This window comes from Podarcis liolepis (assembly GCF_965112155.1).
Source record: "Podarcis liolepis genome assembly, chromosome: 6".
NCBI classification, from domain to species: Eukaryota; Metazoa; Chordata; class Lepidosauria; order Squamata; family Lacertidae; genus Podarcis; species Podarcis liolepis.
Window position 1 is genome coordinate 1,471,593 of NC_139559.1, and position 18,248 is coordinate 1,489,840.

The following is an 18,248-nucleotide window of genomic DNA, read 5'->3' on the forward strand; positions in this document are numbered from 1 at the left end:
CTTTTCCCTTCCTCCCCCACAACAACCACTCTGTGAGGTGAGTGGGACTGAGAGACTTCAGAGAAGTGTGACTGGCCCAAGGTCACCCAGCAGCTGCAGGTGGAGGAGCGGGGACACGAACCCGGTTCCCCAGATTACGAGTCCACTGCTCTTCACCACTACACCACACTGGTGTAGGAGGAGACTGAGAGGAGATATGATGGTCCTCTTCAAATATCTCAAGGGCTTTCACATGTGAGAGGGAGCAAACTTGTTTTCTTCTGCTCTGGAGGGCAGGACTCAAACCAATGGCTTCAAGTGAGATGAAAGGAGATTCTGACTAAAGCTTGGGAAGAACTTTCTGGTGGTAAGAGCTGTTCAACGGTGGAATGGATGACCTTGGAAGGTGGTGGACTCTCCCTATTGGGAGGTTTTTTAACAGAGGGGATTATAAATCCTCAAGCAAATGACCTCCATCCCAAACCTGGGTCCCTTTTTACTTACGCAAGCTTCACTTCTTCATTTCCCTAGTGCCGGAAGAGCAGCAAGGGAACAGCTCTGCCCCTTTAGGAAATGGGCAGCCTCCACAGTGCAGCCACCTAGTGGCAGGAAACGGACATTGCCTGAAATGTACTTCATCTGCACAGCTGGTAGTCACTTGGGTTATTTCCGTTTTGCAGAAGAGTGACTGGAGGCGTGTCAGTTAGTGCAATGACAAGCAAAGTGATATTGGCCAGAAACTGTGGCTCAGCTTTCAGAGGAAGGCAGGGTCTGCTGTCCTGCAAGCACTTGCCCTAACTGGTATTGGACTGGGAATTTTGGGTCTAAGGAAGACAGAAGCAAAGTGAAAATGGCTTTGCAAAGTTTCCTGGGCTGCAGGTGAATCCTGTTCCATGATACGGTTTGCAATAAGACTCACTGCTGGGCCTCCTCCACGAGAGGCCAGGAGGGTGCTGGCTGTGACGCCCCACTTTGCATGGGGGGTAGGAAGTGGATCTTGCTGTTGGGAAGGGTTGCCATAATAATAATAATAATAATAATAATAATAATAATAATAATAATTTATTATTTATACCCTGCCCATCTGATTGGGTTTCCCCAGCCACTCTGGGCGGCTTCCAACAGAATATTAAAATACAATAACCTATTAAACAGTAAAATCTTCCCTAAACAGGGCTGCCTTTAGATGTCTTCTAAAAGTCTGATAGTTGTTGACATCTGGTGGGAGGGCGTTCCACAGGGAGGGCACCACCACCGAGAAGGCCCTGTGCCTGGTTCCCTGTAACCTGGCTTCTCGCACTGAGGGAACCGCCAGAAGGCCCTTGGCGCTGGACCTCAGTGTCTGGGCAGAACGATGGGGGTGGAGACGCTCCTTCAGGTATACAGGACCTAGGCCGTTTAGGGCTTTAAAGGGCTTGCCGTAACTTGAAGAGCAAAAAAGAGGACTGACCAAGCTGCTGCCAGTCCAAGCTGGGGAAAAGGCATGCGGGGCCGCCACTGCCATGCCCTTTTCCCTGGTTCAGGTTGGCAGCGGCAGTGGTGTGTAGAGGAGCCCAAGTCCAATCCACCCATGTCTGAGCCTGAGCCGCCCAAGCCCAAGAAAACACTAAATAACTAACTAAATCAATCAATCAATCCCCAAACCTGGACATTTCCCTTAAAATGTAAAAATCCCCCCAGATGGGCATGTTGGACCCCCAAAAGAGGACATGTCTGGGATTTCCCAGATGTATGGCAACCCTACTTCTGGGGGAGCACCATCTTCTCCTTGCTCTGCACTTCCCCTCTGAGAGTGACCAGGCTGACCATGCAAGTGGGAACAAATGTGCAGAAAGTCATGCGCAAGGCAGGGGAAGAAGAAAGGTCCAGCAAGCCCCCCAGGAGGTTGGCAACCTGTTGGAAGTTTGAGTGCTGAGACAGATATGGACCTCCAGATTCTCAGACTATCCTTCTACCTTTATTTCTATGCTGACCTCTCTCATTGTCTCTTTGTTGGTTAGGCTGATACCTCTCCGGTTGCATTGTGCTTTCGGCTTCCTCTGCCTTCTCACGCTCCTCTCTCAGACCTCGAGAGGTCATGCTGGAACGTTCCTCCAGGAGATCACAGGAGCAGCCAGCGTATTGAATAAAATAACATCACGGGCTAGTCAGTTAGACTAGAACCAGGAACATTTCTATCCAAGTATGTAGGTACGGCAATAAACGGCTTTGTGATTTTCCTACCTGCAAGCATCTCCCTGTTTGTGTGATTGCTGGTTGCCACAAGTAAAAGTCTTCTCTCTAACTGGGATCCACTCCCTTAGTGCTTCCTTGCTGGGTTTCAGCCAGTGACCCAGTGAAGCCCAGCACACTTGCAAGGAACTGCTCATTCTACCACCTGCATGCTCCAAATGAGTCCCTGTGCGCACACTCGAAGCAGCCCCAGAGAAACATTCCACGAGAGAATGAAATCAGGCCTGCATTTTCAGGAGGAGACACTCAGCCCTAAAGTCTTCCTTTTTGCTTTGAAATTTGGCCCTCCAATTCTGTTTCATGTTGCCTCATTTGCACATAAAGTGAACTGTGGCTTATTAGATGAGGCTTAGACCTGGCCAGGGGCTTAACTATGGGTTGTTTCCTGCCAACAAGCAACTGCCTGAAGCCATGGTTTATTATTTGTGGCTTGACAGGCCATCTAGCAGCAGGTTCTTGCCAGGAGATAAAGGCAGGAGGAAAGAAGAGACGGAAAGCAAACTTTGGAAATACAAGCCATGGGCTGTTTGCTTATCCTGATTTATTTATTTTTTAATGTGTTTGTGGGAGGGGCTGCTATTGTTTTGCTTTTGCTTTTATTATGTTTTCCATGTTTTGATCTTGTATCTTTATGCTGTGAACCAACCTGACATCTACGGATGAAAGGAAGCATGCAAGTTTAATAAATAAAATAAGTAAATATTCAGGCACAGATTGTGGTTAAGTCTTGCATTGTCAAACAAAGCGAGTAATTGTCAAGTAATTTAAGCTTTGCAAAAACTGAGCTATTTGGTTAGAGCGTGGTGCTGATGCCAAGGTTGTCCCCATCTGGGGCAGCTGCGTATTGGACGAGATCCTCAGGGTCCCTCCCAATGCTATGATTCTTTGAGAGCAACCAAAGAAAAGCACTTTGCACGACACCTTTGCTAAACCCGGCAGCTCTTGCTTTGAATAATTTCCCTAATCCCATAACTAGCAGGTGTGATAGGATTTATAGCATCATAGAATCATAGAGTTGGAAGAGACCACAAGGGCCATGGAGTCCAACCCCCTGCCAAGCAGGAAACGCCATCAGAGCACTCCTGACATATGGTTGTCAAGCCTGACATATGGTTGTCAATTTTGAAGTCTTAGATATATGTTAAATGTTCATAAGTGTACCAACCAAGCACGTACATGGATCAGCACAGGAAGACCGACCTGGAACCATTTTTGATTCCCAAACTGTCCCAAACTGACCAAATGTTTTCTCTGCAAGGTCAAAGGAAAATGGAAAAGCCTCCCCATTGTCTTTTCCTTCACAAATCCTGTCTTAAGGATATGTCTGTGTATGAATAGGGTGAGCCTGTGACCTGGCTCAAGAACTAAGTATTTATCATTACGAAAGACTGGCCAGGCTCCCCAGGGTATCCAATCAAGTGAGCATTAACAGGTAATCTGCTATACAGGAGATAAACAATGCACTCAGATTTCTTTTGTAGACGGCCCCTTCTGTGATGTAGGTATGATGTATCTGGGGTGGTGGTCTTGAGCTACAGGGTGGCAATTTAAAATGTCTATATAAGGCCTTGCACACCATTGTTCTGGGTTCCTCTTCCTCTCCTGCGTGTGAGGGGAGTACCCTGTTGCAACAGATCAATAAAGATCAAGCTTCCTAGCTGCTTTGCTTCTCAATATTCCCTGGTTGGCCTCTGTTATTTTCTCCTACCAATCGGGAACCTACATAACGACTCTATATGGTCTCTTGGATACCCCATAAGGGAAAAGGGGCAGATTTTTGTTTACAACACAGGAAACACAGGGCATGTGTTACTGTGCAGTCTGCATTTCGGCACACGATCTCTGTGGCTCTTTTCTTGGCTTGGCTTTCACTGTGAGCCAGGAGGGAGGAATGACAGATGGGAGGAATGGGAGGTGGGCCTCTCCCGGGGTGGGGGGGGGGAGGTGCTCCATCTCCCACTTCCTGGTGTGTCCCCCAGAGCAAGGGAGGCGGGTGGTTCAAAGGGCAGAGCAAGCGGCAGCAACAAAGCCACAGGAAGCAGGGACTGCTGTGCAAAGTGATTTACTGCAAAAGTGGGTGAGGGGGTCCAGCAAACATGGCGGAGGTGGGGAGGCGACCAGGTACTGAGAGCAGAGCATCAGGGAGACGGTGGTTGTCACTGCCCTCAGGTCGGGGTCTGTGGAGGGTCCCCCACTGCTGCTGCTCCACAAGGTCCGGGACGCTGCATCTGGAGAGGGAAGATGAGAGAGGGAGAGGGTGAGTCCAGCCTCGGTGCAGGCGGGTGCCTTTGCAATTATTACCATTTATTAAATTTAGACTCTGCCCTCCATCTGAAGATCTCAGGGCAGTTCACAACATAAAGGTGGGAAAAGGCGCTGTTGCAAGGCCTGTGCTCTGCAGGCACTCCAGAGCTGGGCTGGCAGAATCCAGCCCACGACACTCACCACCCCAGCATCCTAAATGTCCCACAGAAATCCTGCTAGTAGGTCGATACCGTGATGCCTAAGTAAACCCTGTGGGGAGCTCATGGCAGGTTATGGGATTTGTGGGATGTGAAACACAAGAGCAGTCAAGTACAACATTAGAGTGAACATGTTTACAGATGGGGCGGAAAGTTTGTCCAGCCAGCAGGTAAACTTCCTGTTTCCTTCTGGGCTGGGACAGACTTCCTCTGCATGTGACTAGAGGTGGGTGTGGCCTCACCTGTGCAGGTAACGACAAAAGCAGAGGGCAGGGCAGCCATCTCTCTCTCTTTGACTACATGCATTGAAGAAGCTTAGCCAGAGATGCCCTCTTGGCTTCCAAGAGAGGACAAAGGGACTGTCTTCTTATGAGATAGTTTCTAGGTATATGTTACTTTTGTAAGCTAAGTCTGCCTTCTGGCATCCTATTGTGAACAGAATGATGTGTGAGTAAACCTTTTTATACTTTTATAGAAGACTGTGTCGTGTCTTATCTTTTATGAGGGAATAAGGGGAAAATACCAGAACAGTTATTATAGAGGCTTTAGCGAGCCTGAGCTAACACATCCGCTGTGAGTTTTAAAAGGGGAATGTTACTCTGCTAAATTGTGAGCTTGTTAACACAAGTTGGAAAAAGATATAATCAGACAATATATCCTCTCCTGCATCCCTGAACATTCCCACAACAGGGTCACCTCAGAATTCAGGAGTGGAACAGGCCAATTTGCCGCAGCCGTTCTGGCAGCATTTCTTGTCCCCTGGGCAGTTCGAATCCACTTCACACGCATTGTGGCAGGCGCCCAGCATGGAGATCCCGATGGAAAGGCTGGGGCAAGTGCCTGGCTTATCTGCAAGGGGAGAAGAGCAGAGAGTGAGCAGGCAGAGACGTCTGGAGCCACAGGGAATAAAGGAAGGCAAGCGCAGAGGCAGCCTCTGCCACCCATCTGACAGTGGGTCTTCTCCTCCAGGGCAGCCCAGGCTTTTCACTGCTCGTGGACAGGCGGGTGAAGGCGAGGGAGAGCAGGCTTGGAGTGGAATCACAGAAGGATCCTGCAAAGCAGAAGACCAAGGAAGGGTGGAAGGAAGGGGAGGAAGAAGGAGATGGTGCTTCAGAGTCACAAAGAACACCAGAAGAGCCTGACGGCTGGATCAGGCCAGTGACCCTTCTAGTCCAGTGGAAAACCAGATGCCTATTGTGGGGAACCAGTAAGAAGTGGAAGCAGCAGCAGTTGCCTTAAAGGGGAGGCCTCTGCTGCAGACAGACGGCTGCCACCCCAAGCACACTTTCTAGGACTGGACAAGACTTACCTCTGAGGTTGGACACAGGAAGCCTTTGAAGCTCACACCACTTCCTTTTCCACACTGTACTTTTCATGGAGTTGTAGAGTTGAAAGGGACCCCCAAGGGTCATCTAGTCCAACCCCCTATAACAGAGGTTCTCAACCTGTGGGTCCCCAGATGTTGTTGGACTACAACTCCCATCAACCCTGAGCTCTGGCCTTGCTAGCTAGGGAGTTGTAGATGGGAGTTGTAGTTCAACAACATCTGGGGACCCACAGGTTGAGAAAGGCTGCCCTATATTGTAGGATTCTCAACTAGATCATAGATCATTTGTACAAATAAGTATGCAATTGGACACACAATAACATTGTCTAAAGCAGCAGCTATAATAATAATAATAATAATAATAATAATAATAATAATAATACCCTGCCCACCCAGGCCAAAGCCGGGCTCAGGGCAGCTAACACCAATAAAATCACAGTAAAAACATAATAGGGGAAAAAGAGAGAGAGGAGGGGGACACCCAATTTAAAATACAGGTTAAAATGCAATTTAAAATGCAGCTTCATTTTAAAATAGCCGATAAATCAAGACCATAAGGGGAGGGAAACATAAGGGTCAGGCCGAGTCCAAACCAAAGTCCAGGCGGAACAGCTCTGTCTTGCAGGCCCTGCGGAAAGATGTCAAGTCCCGCAGGGCCCTAGTCTCTTGGGACAGAGCGTTCCACCAAGTTGGGGCCAGTACTGAAAAGGCCCTGGCCCTAGCTGAAACCAATCTAACCTCCTTGAGGCTTGGGACCTCCAAAGTGTTGTTATTTGTGGACCTTAAGGCCCTCTGCGGGGCAGACCAGGAGAGGCAGTCCCGTCCTAGCTACTGCTAGTCCTAGCTACTCTCTGTGTTGTCCGTGCACACAGGTGGGCACCCTTACAAACTAGTGTGCACCAGTGTTCTGTGTTCCCCTCCCCTCAATCACTGTTTCCGTTAACTTTTTATTTTAATGGTGGGTGTTCCAAGGGTTCTGCATATAGATACCCAAACCCTTGGGGCCCAGCCCAAGACTTTTGGGCACACGGGTTGAACCATCAAACGGTGCCCCCTGCCAGGGAAAAAAGGCTGAGTGAAGATCTACATTGGAAACAAGAGTGTGGGGTTGGTGGGGGTCAAATCAACCTTCAATCTGGGAATCAAAGGCTGCTGCAAGGAGGGGGGGGGGAAGGCCCACTGAAAGATGCTGGGCGGTGCAAACCCCAGGAGGCGCCAGAAGGCAGCCCCCGCCCTCTCCTCCCTAGGGGTGGGGGAGAGTGTCAGTGCCACCTATTCACCCAAAGGCCACTGTAGAGGCAGAACGGGGGGGGGGGGGGGCACCTGAGGAGGGTGACAGCCTTCCTTCCAAGAAGTGCACCAGGAGTGCAACACAGCTGTTGCTGTCACTCCAGGATCAAGAGCAGGCGCCGGCGGTGATGCATTCATCGGAGGCTAGATCTCCTGCCACGTGGATCATGCTGCCTGAGATACTGGTACTTGCCTCACATTGCCTCACAGTAGATGCAAAGATAGATAGATAGACAGACAGACAGATAGATAGATAGATAGATAGATAGATAGATAGATAGATAGATAGATAGCTTTTTCTGGGGGACGCGAGGGTATGCATGTCAGGAGGTCCATTCTGCAGCTTAGTTTAAGCTGGAACACCCTTTTACTGTCCTTATCAGACTGCTATAAATCAAGCCTTCTTCTGCTGGCCTTTCTGAAAAGGCTTGCCTCGTGCTGCCAGTTCCAGGAGACTCCAACTGGGACAAAAACAGCCCCGGTTCTTCCTCTGCTGGCATTGGGTGTGTGGCCCCAATCCCTGGGCCCATAACCATTGTCAGGAGCTTGACCTGCACTTGAGTAGGACCCTGGCAGAGACACATGCCCGACTGGCATGTTCTTTCCCTCTTGGTCGATCAAAAGCTTTCTTTTGCCCGAACATCACAGCGACTGATGCCAACAGACATCGGCACACTTAGGGATCCACAGAGTCTTCGCAGCTTGCGTGACAGACCTCAGCAACTCAGCATTTTGGCTAATCTACTTTATTTACATATAAACACACACGGAGCACTGCAACATGGCACCCTCTCTCTCTAGCATCAGACAACAAAGAGAAAAAGAACAAAGGACAATAGTCCTATTTCACGGAACACAGGAACACAAACATCCAGTCTCCATCACTTCCCACTCTGGAGGCAAAACATACACCGTCATATGATAGACAACAATCACATGACTGCAATCACGGAGCAGGAATCCTAATATCGCATACACCTAAACATTTTGTGAATCTAAGTTTGGCTTCATTGAGGGGAAGTATTTCAATATAAGTAGGAAAATGAGAGTACTCCTGTCAGGGAACTGCCATCGGAGCTAGAGGCGGAGGGAAGGCTCCAGAGGGATGCCGGAGAGGGTCCCAGTAGGGAGAGAGGCAGCCCATCTGCTGGGGAAGGAAATCAGTGTAACACTAGTGGAGAAGGGGGGCAGATGGGGGAATCGGAGAGGAGGCTCCAAGACTCCTCGCTGGAGACCAGCAGAGAGAGTACGGGTACTCCGTTGCCCACACCCTCCCTGCGCAGAAGACTTCCGCGCAGGGAGAGTAGGAGGAGACTTGGTATCAAACAACTTTTATGCTGGAAAAGGTTCAAGAAACGCCCACTGACGGATTCTGCCAGTGACTGAGACAGTCACGATGCTGGAGGCTGTTCAGTCAGAAAGGGTTTAACCAGGTAACCTCGCCAGCAGTGGCGGCAACTTACGCACGAGCAACCCCTAAATCCATTACAACTCCTAAACATTTTTTTTTGGGGGGGGGCGGGAAGCACTGGATGGATGGATAGATAGATGATAGATAGAGATAAAGATGATAGATAGATATCAGTCTACAGAGTTGGCAAGGTTGCTGCCCTGCTATCCTGCCTATTTTATACAGTTGGAAGGGACCCCCCCCCTCAAATCCCGTGATCATAGCTAAAGCATTTCATTCATAGACATGTTAAACACGGGAAGCGGAAAGCAAAGTTCGTCAGTCTGCTGCAGTCGAAGGTGACCTCAGAAAGCTCCATGCGGGCCATGAGCTCTTGAGAAGGGCCTTCTTGGGACAAAATGAGTTAAATAGTGCAGACCCTTGGGGTCCCTTCCAAATTACTATTCTATGATTCTAAGGACAACATGGGGATGATGTTGCAGGCACAGGACCCCAAAACGGCACCTGCACCCATCAGTGGGTGCACCTGATCGTACGGTTTGTACACGCCCTGAGTCAACACTAAGTTCTTGCCTGTATGAGACGCTCATTAAAGGATTTCAACAGGGAAAGAAGCACTACCGGTATATTAAGCACTATATTAAGTATTTCCTGGAACTGCAGCTGGTTGCGAAAGAGAAATGCCTCGGCGACGAGGCAGGAGTACCTTCTCCGAATGGGGAACGTCGGCCTCGCAGAGACGAAAAGGAGATTCTCTTAAGAAGCAAAGTTCTCCGCATCTCTATCAGCCTAGATGGGGCACCATCTCACCTCCGAAGGCCAGCCCAGCCCACGGGGTTGGCAGGCTTAGCCTGGCATTTAACAGCATCATGAAAGCGCAGAACTGAAAGTGCCCAAACAGAGGAATCCCCACTACTTTGTGGAGAAGCTCGGCTGAAGACTTGGGCAACTTTCCAAGGGGAGCCTGGAAGTGTTTTGGGGCTACCCAGGGGATCCCTGCACGAGCTCTTCTTGCCGTTTCTCACTTCTCCAATGCCACCGCTTGTGCCTCCTGCCCGCCCCATCCTGCTCCCCACCAGAGAACCAAGAAAAATCCACAGCCACTTCTCCTGTGGTGGAGGAAGCCTCTGCCACAATCATACGACCCCAGCAAGCCAGGCTTCAGAAGGGGTGGGGTGCACTTGGAACCTGAACATTTTGCCTCAGGCAGCAAAATGGGCCGTCCCAGAGCCTAGGACTTGCCGATCACAAGGTCAGCGGTTCAAATCCCTGTGATGGGGTGAGCTCCCGTTACTCAGTCCCTGCTCCTGCCAACCTAGCAGTTCAAAAGCACGTCAAAGTGCAAGTGGATAAATAGGTACCGCTCCGGCGGGAAGGTAAACGCCGCTTCCGTGTGCTGCTCTGGTTCGCCAGAAGCGGCTTAGTCATGCTGGCCACATGACCCGGAAGCTGTACGCCGGCTCCCTTGGCCAATAAAGCGAGATGAGCGCCGCAACCCCAGAGTCGGCCATTACTGGACCTAATGCTCAGGGGTCCCTTTACCTTTTCCTTACTTCCAAAAAGCCACCAGGAATTCCCGTGAAGGCCTCCCTAACCGGAGGAGGGCAGAGGGTGAGCAGGCACCTTTGTACCCCATCCTGCCCCACTAGCGCATGGGGCTCCAGTCACTTAAGGAACGTGGTTACTCTTTGCAGACTGGAGTGGCAGGACATTTCTGCCCTGCAGGGCGCTGGGCCAGATGGCGGGAATGGGGCATCCAAACTGCTATGCAAGGGTTAATGCCGTAGCACAGAATCCTATGATATTAACACCACTGTTGGGTCAGTGGTCAAGGGCAGAGAGTGAGTTTTAATTGTGAGAGCGGCAGGTGTTGTTTTTATGCTGCTGTGTGTCTGTAAATATTTGCCAGTCTCATATATGAATTCATGTAAATATGTTTCAGAATACCAAGTAAAAGTAAAGTGTTATTTTCAAACAAAGTGTCTTGGTAGCCTTTTCTAGGAGAGAAAAAGAGAACTATTAAATAGGGCCAAATGACCCCAGGCAATTTCCGCATAACTGTGTTCAATTACCACACCGATGACCCCCGGGGTCCCTTCCAGCCCTCCCAGCTCTGCAATTCTATCATTCCACAAAGAAGATGCTTGTCTCCTGGTTGTCACAGAGAGGCTTCAGGCTGGATCCTGCACAGCTCTCTCACCCTCCTACCAAGAAGCTTAGAATCACAGAACCATAAAGTCGGGACCCCTGAAGGTCCTCTAGTCCAACCCCCTGCAGTGCAGGAACCTCAGCTAAATCATCCAACCCCTGTTTAAATGCCACCTCCCCCCTTTATGCCAAAATCCCAAACGCTGCTCTTTGCAAATCTGCTCCACACATCAGGAGACCCCAGGCCTCACCTGCATACCTTGTATGACCTGACCATTCTGCATCCATTCAGAGGGGCCAGGGCATGGTGCCACTGACTGCTGGAAAGATGGGGCAGGGGCTTCCATAACAGGCAGCCCACCCCCCACTCATAACATCTGGCACCATGGTGTTGAAGCTGAGGCCTAAGATTATAAGTGGCCCCGCCTGGATCAGGCCATTGGCTCATGGAATCCAGCCTTCAGTTCTCACAGTGGCCCATGGAAAATTTGCAAGCAGGATCTGGGCACCAGAGCCCTCTCCCCTCTGTGGAGATAGAGCGGAAGCATCCTGGTTAGTAGCCACGGATAGCCCTCTCCTCTGCTGAGTTATCCAAACCTATTTTTAAAGCCTTCCAAGTGGGTGACCATCAGGGTCCCCTGTGGCAGTGAGTTCCACAGTTCAACCTTGTGCTGCCTAGCTGAGACTGGCTCCTGGGGGGGCAGGAGGATTGCAGTGGGGGCGCAGGAGGGTCAGCGTTACCATTTGGGAGGTGGCAAGAGGCCCCGCAGCCCGTCTGGCAGCACTTCTCGACGCCCTCGCAGCTGGCATCAGACTGGCACTCTTCCGTGCAGTTACTGCTGGCACTCTCCATCTCTGTATCTGGGCATGTGCCCCCTTTGACTGCGGCAACTAGAAAATGCAAAGAGAAGACAGTGTTGCCTTGAGGGGTGCCAGCTGGCCTCTTCTTGGGGGCCCTTGATGTGGCTGCAGGGAGTTCTCCTGCCCTTGGGGTGGCAAGCTGGCATCAATGCCCATGGCGGGCATTGCAGCAAAAGCCTTTTCTGGGAGGGTGGAGAGCAGCTGCCCTGGGCTCCCTCCCAGGTACCCACTGCAGTTAAGAGAGGCAAGAGAGTTTCCTTGCCGGGCCGGGCCTCTTCATCCAACTGGGCCAGGAGACAAGGGCTTTTCTCTTCTTCTCGTCTCACACCCACCTGTAATGTTCTGTTTGAGCAGCTCTATCCGCAGAATCGAGGCTGTGAGAAGCCCCACCAGGGAGACGAGGATGAAGAGGTGGAAGCAGCTGCTATTCCTGGGCGTCATGGTGCTGTTCCTCTCAGAGAAGATGTTGTGGTCTCTGGCTGCTGCAGGCCAAGCTTTAAGCTCTCTCAGCTGTGGCTGGAGGAGGGGGAGGGAGGTGGGGAGGGGGAAGAGAGGCTCCTGGGCGATGGACAGAGAACAAGTGGAGCCCAGCTCCCTCCTCCTTCCATTGCACAATCCGATCAGATCAAGTAACGCAGCTGGCCCTGGTGTGAACCAGGAAGCGGCAGGCTCAGGGAGCCATAAGAGAAGATTCTGAGAGTCTTTGCTCCGCTGGCTAGGGACCCCTCTGTCTCTCCACCAACTCCTGGTCTCCTTGCAGCATGCAGGTGCTGAAGATGCGCAAACAAGCCCCTGTTCTTCCCAGAGGAGAAGTGCAGGTTGGACCAGCATCCTGAAGGCCAAGGGCATTGGGCCATCGAGCAAAAGCCCTCCACCAAAATCTCATTTCCCCATCTGAGCCTGCAAGGGGCTCTCAGGAGACCTGCCAGGGCAGGTGGAGCTTGCCATCGAATGTGGTGCCACAGGGAAAGGTTCGGAGGAAGAGAGGCTGGCTGCTGGCACTGCAAAGGTCCAGGAGCACATGAGGCAGAGTGGCAGAGACCAGGGCAATTACTCTGCCCTTTTTCAGGGTGTACCCAGATCTTCTTGTAGTGCCTCCTTTGCCACCTGAATTGTGGTCGATGGTAAAGGAGGATGCAATGTTTGATGATAAGAAGAGCCTGCTGGTCTGGTCAGTGGCACACCTGGCACAGCACCCTGTTCTCACAGTGGCCGAAGTCTTCGGTGTTGCTTGACTTAATTGCTTGAGTCCTCAAGAGCTACTGGCTCTCTCAGTCCATCTCTAGCAGAGTGATGCCCCGCTTTGCACAACCAGCCCTTGAGCAGGAGAGAGAAGAGGCAAGCCTGTCATCTGAGGTACCAGGCTGGCTGTCCAGGTCTCAAGTTCCATGTTAGCCCGGCTGCGGGGCCACCCAGGTCCCTTTGCACCCTCCCTGCTGGGGTCACAGGGCACCTGGCAGCCTCCCTCCTTGTGTGTGTTCTCACGCCAGTTAAATCTCTGCTGTCAACAATGAGGCAAGGTTTTGGGAATGCTGGAGCTGATGCTTTGTTTGCAGTTGCAGGCACCACGCCTGATCGAGGGACACAGATGTCCGCTTACGTAATGGGGGTTTAACTCTCCCAGCTTCCAGGGCAAGCAATACTATCACTGACCATTGTGGCCCAAGCCTAAGAGGATAGCACAAGAGGGTGGGCTACGAAGGTGCCATGAGCTCTGATGGAAAATGGACTGGTTGACAAGGAGGGGCGTTTGGCTTCTGCCCGGGCATCATAATCTCAGGTGAGCACTTCCTGGCTGAAGCGTTCCTTCACAAGAACATAAGGAGGTCCTTTTGGACCAGGCCAATGGCCCATCTAGTCCAGCATTCTCTTCTCATAGCAGCCCAGGAATCGTGAATGCTTCTTAGAACCTCAAAAGATTCTCTCATGTTGACGGTCCGAATCCATTCTTTTCACACTCACTCTGATAATGGCAGGCGGGTCCTTGGAGGCAGCAAATCTGTCCAGAGTGGGCTCCCGGCAGCTGTGTGTGCAGAGGAGCCAAGGAGCCTGGGGGCAGCAGCAGCTCTGATTTCTTTACACAGGGAAGGGTGACTGGCGGGCCAAGGGGCAGATCCGGATCTTCTTTCCATATTTGCAAATCTGCAATCGAAGCACAATCGAATCGGGACATGGGTGGCGCTGTGGTCTAAACCACAGACGGGGTGAGCTCCTGTTGCTCAGTCCCAGCTCCTGCCCACCTAGCAGTCTGAAAGCATGTCAGTGCAAGTAGATAAATAGGTACTGCTCTGGCGGGAAGGTAAACAGTGTTTCAGTGCGCTGCTCTGGTTCACCAGAAGCGGCTTAGTCATGCTGGCCACATGACCCGGAAGCTGTACACCGGCTCCCTCGGACAATAAAGCGAGAAGTGCGCCGCAGCCCAAGAGTCAGTCACAACTGGACCTAATGGTCAGGGGTCCCTTTACCTTTACCTAATTGAAGCACAAAGTAAGGAGGAGAGGAGAGTGACCGAGCTCTGGAGAGGAGCACACCTCCTTTTCTGTTGAGGGATTCCTAATCTTTGGGACACATTAACAGCCCACAACCACATTTGCCCACATTATCCAGAAATATTTGCAAGAGCCTGCTGGATCAGGCCGATGGAACACCTGGTCCAGTATCCTTGTTTCTTGTTTCTTGCTTCTTGCTTTGGAGTTTATTGCATTATTATTTTCCTTGGTGGGTCCTGCAAACCACTATCCTGAACGATGCTTTTTATAGGTAGGGCAGGCAGCACAAGAGTTGAGTTTATGAAACCAAGGGGGTGGCCCCCCCCAAAAGTTTGGGAACCACTGGCTCAGAGGGACCGATGGCCTGGCTTGTTGGCTTCTGATGTTCCTCAGCCCTCCCAGACTTTTCTTTCTTCTTATGCCATTTGCTTTGGTCCCTGCTGGCTTATCTAATCTCTCCCTTTGCACCGATCAGCTGTGTAATTGTTCCTAGCTTTACATTTTGGCTTAGGAGGCAAGGCAGAAAGAACCGACAAAGGAGGAAGATGTGGTTAGAAAAGGATCTGTTTGCAAATGGCAGGGAGGCATCCCCACCTGCTCTCTTTGTCCTTCTCTTCAGTGAACCATGTTTTCATGGCACAGCTGACTCTGGTGTATTGCCCTGGCTCCTTCTGAAAGTTTGCCATGCTCAGGAGAACAGCGAGATCTGTTTCCTGCTTCCCTAATAAGCTCTGGCTAGCTGAAGGGGAAACAGGGAGAATGTCCTTAGCAGCACCTTGAAGCAGGTCATCCTGGTGCTTGGCACAGCACTGAGGGACTCATCCAGGCTTCCTTCTGTGCCATATTCCTAGGCACAGGTCTGTGCTTTAAAGCACTTTTATTTTGGCCCTGGCACTTTCCCCAGGAAAACCTGCTGTTTACTGCTGGATCAACGTAACGTCAATCAGCAGAAATCCCAAATTGCCGTTTGTTCCAATGGAGCTTTAAAGAGTGGCTTTTGTGGGGAAAGCACTGGGGCAAAAAGAAAAAGGTGCTCAGACACAGTGCTTTGAAGTATGGACTTGGACCTAGCAAGTGTGGGGTACGTGTGGATGAGCCAGAGGTCAGCACAATCATCTGCTGATGTTCTTGCAGAGCAGGCAGTCATTCTGGCTGAGCTGCAGAGTCTGATGTGAAATGCTGGCAATTCTGTTTGCCTTGTGTGCTCCAGAATTCACAGGACAGAACTAAGCCTGAGAGTTTGTGAAACATTTCCAGAATTGAGACACTCTTGTGTTGCATAGGGGTTTGTGGGCAGAGGGCATTATTAGTTTGTCTTGTTTGAGTTCTTGTTTTCATCTTGGATTTTTATGCTGGGAAACCACCCTGAGCTGCACAAATGAAGATAAATAAAATAATGGGAGACCAGGGCTCTATTGTTCCCCCACCACCACCATAACTGCTACAATGGGGATATTTGCCCCCCTTTCCAGGGCCAGGGACCTCCCTGGTCATCCTTGGCTGCCACATGGTCAGAGCATGCAGGAACCATGCATTGCAGGGCTCTGAGCCAGATGACCCTTTGTTCTATGGTTCTGTAGGGAGCAGGGGTCTAGGACGGTGCTCTATTGCTTGGAAGAAATCATATAGGCCGAAGCAAAAGCAACCCTCCCTCCCTTGGTCAACGTTTTGTGCAAAACTGCCCTACAATCCACACCAGATCCATTTTCACCTGAGAACAATCCAGCCTGTGTCCTTTGAGCCGCATTTTGAGAAGAGCATTTGGGCATGTTGTGTGCCAAAGATGAGCTCCTGGGCAGAACTCTTCTCGCAGCCATGGCGGCAGGGACTTGGAAGGTGGTCAAATTCAGGGAGAGAGAGAGAGAGAGAGAGAGAGAGAGAGAGAGAGAGAGAGAGAGAGAGAGAAAGCGAGAACTACATTTCTAGCCAGCTTCTTTGGGCCAGTCAGCAGTTTGTAACCTGAGTTGTCGTGTGTTACATAAAGGATTAATTGGTACTTACCTTGCAGATGATAACTAGGAGGGTGAAAGCAACAGTGGCAAAGGGGGGGGGGAGCAGGGGGGGTGGCCATTGCATTCTAGGACTTGTTTGCTGCCTGATGTATTTGTGTTTGCCCAGCCTGAGGATCTGCTCTGCCTTTCAGTAACCTCTCTAACTGCTGCCAAATTGCAAGCAGCTGCTTATTTTGTGCCCCAGCCTTGAGGGCAATACCATCCCCATCCTGGCATGCTTGGGTCGCTTTCTCTGCCACAGCCATGCATTTGTGCATTTGGGTGTGTGGTGCATGCATAAAAGATTGCTTCTTAAAGACGTTGCACAAAACTTCTGGAGTCATGACATTGGGAAACTCCCGGCTTGGAGGTACGGCCTTCTTATCCTAACAGGTCACAGTTCACTGTGTACTTGACCGCCTCTAGCAGTCTGCTGCAAGGACCAAAGGCAGAAGGCCCAGGGCAGCAGGGCCTGGAGGAGTCTGAAGCCGAGCAGGGCTGGGGATGCTCAGTGCCTGGATGGGAGAACTTTGGCCATCATGTTGGAAAAGATGCAGCATGTAAATAGGAGAAAATCAAGAGATTCCTGCATTGCACGGGGGGTGGACTAGATGGCCCTTGGGGTGTCTTCCAGCTCCACAGTTCTATGATTCATTGCGCTTCTCACCTTGAGGATGGGGCCAGGGTCTGGAAGGGAGTGGGCAGGAGGGCAGGTGGACCTGATTGGCTGGCCAGTTGGCCGGCCCAGAAGACCTCCCCCTCCAAGTCTCTGTCCGGTCTGGACTCTGTCCAGATTAATGAGATTAGATGTGGACTCGATGTATCCAAAGATTGACTTTCGCCATGACGTCTGCATTCCTGCTCCAGAGGACAAAAGGCTCCCTTGCCACAGAAAGCCCTGCCCTTGTTTGCTTTCTAGGCTCAGAGCAGCAAGTTTGGGAGGAACTTGCTGGTTCCCAGGTGAGCAGTTGGGGTCCGGTGGCAAGAAGATGAGCGGGGATAGGGGCGGGGGTGCAGCGGGAGGATTGGGGGTGGGAGGGAGTTTTCTCTGCTCTTTCTTAGAGGTCAAGAAACCTGGAGCCACCCAAGGAAACTGAGAAGCCACCTAGCTCAAGATGAACAAAGTAAGAGAGCTAAGAGAGGAGAAGGAGCCCATGGATTTCACTGCAAATTTCTATGGCCCCTGGAGTTGTCTTTGAGTTGGTGACTAGTTCTAGCCATGATAGAATCACAGAATAGTAGACTTTCAAGGGACCCCCAAGCATCATCTAGGGGTGACCCACACTTACCTTTCCTCTGCTGTTTCCAGGCACAGTCCCTGCTTTAAAGCTCTTTGTCTGAGAACTCTTTTATTTTTGCTCAAAAACTTGCTCTCTAAAGCTAAACTGCAGCCAACATCAATATCTGGATTGCTCCAGTTCAGCTTTAAAGAATGAGAAGATTGCAATACAAGTAAGGAGAATACACCAATTAACAAAGCTTCCACAACAACCCTGCAGGGTAGGACACTGTCACCCCCATCTTCAGATGGGGAAGCCACATGCTCAAGGTTGTGCAACAAGTTAATAGAATCATAGAACTGAATATAATAATAATAATAATTTATTATTTATACCCCGCCCATCTGGCTGGGCTTCCCCAGCCACTCTGGGCGGCTTCCAAAAGAATATTAAAATACAATGATACATCAAACATTAAAAGCTTCCCGAAACAGGGAAGAAGAGTTGGAAGGGACCCACGAGGGTCATCTATTCAACCCTCTGCAATGAAAGAATCTCAGTCAAAATTCCGGTGCTGTAAGGAGCTGATCAAGATCCCTTAGACCCGAGCCACGAGCTCTGGCCACTGGACCACTGTGTCTCTCAGGGCATCAATGGAAGGGTACTCTTGTCCACAGACGATTCTCCCAGAATAAAAGTGCTAGCCTTTAGTGTTCCACATGCAGCTAATCTTGCAGCAGACTAACACATGTGCTGGAAACGGCTCTAGTCTCTGGCTCCCAGCACACATTTTGGCGCAGACATAACTTTGGGTTCTGCAGGTTGCCTCCGGGTTTGC

At 50.8% G+C, this 18,248-nt stretch overlaps 1 protein-coding gene across 1 annotated transcript; it reads right to left on the minus strand.

Annotated features, from left to right (window-relative positions):
* Positions 1 to 4,257: 4,257 nt before the first annotated feature.
* Positions 4,258 to 12,233, minus strand: LOC310708841 (WAP four-disulfide core domain protein 2-like). The gene is made up of 4 exons (XM_083507719.1): positions 12,043 to 12,233; positions 11,591 to 11,740; positions 5,370 to 5,522; positions 4,258 to 4,439 (listed from the first exon to the last, which is right to left on the minus strand). Exons 1-3 carry the CDS (start codon positions 12,149 to 12,151, stop codon positions 5,371 to 5,373), a joined length of 411 nt encoding a protein of 136 aa, XP_083363845.1. The 5' UTR covers positions 12,152 to 12,233; the 3' UTR covers positions 4,258 to 4,439; position 5,370.
* Positions 12,234 to 18,248: the final 6,015 nt, after the last annotated feature.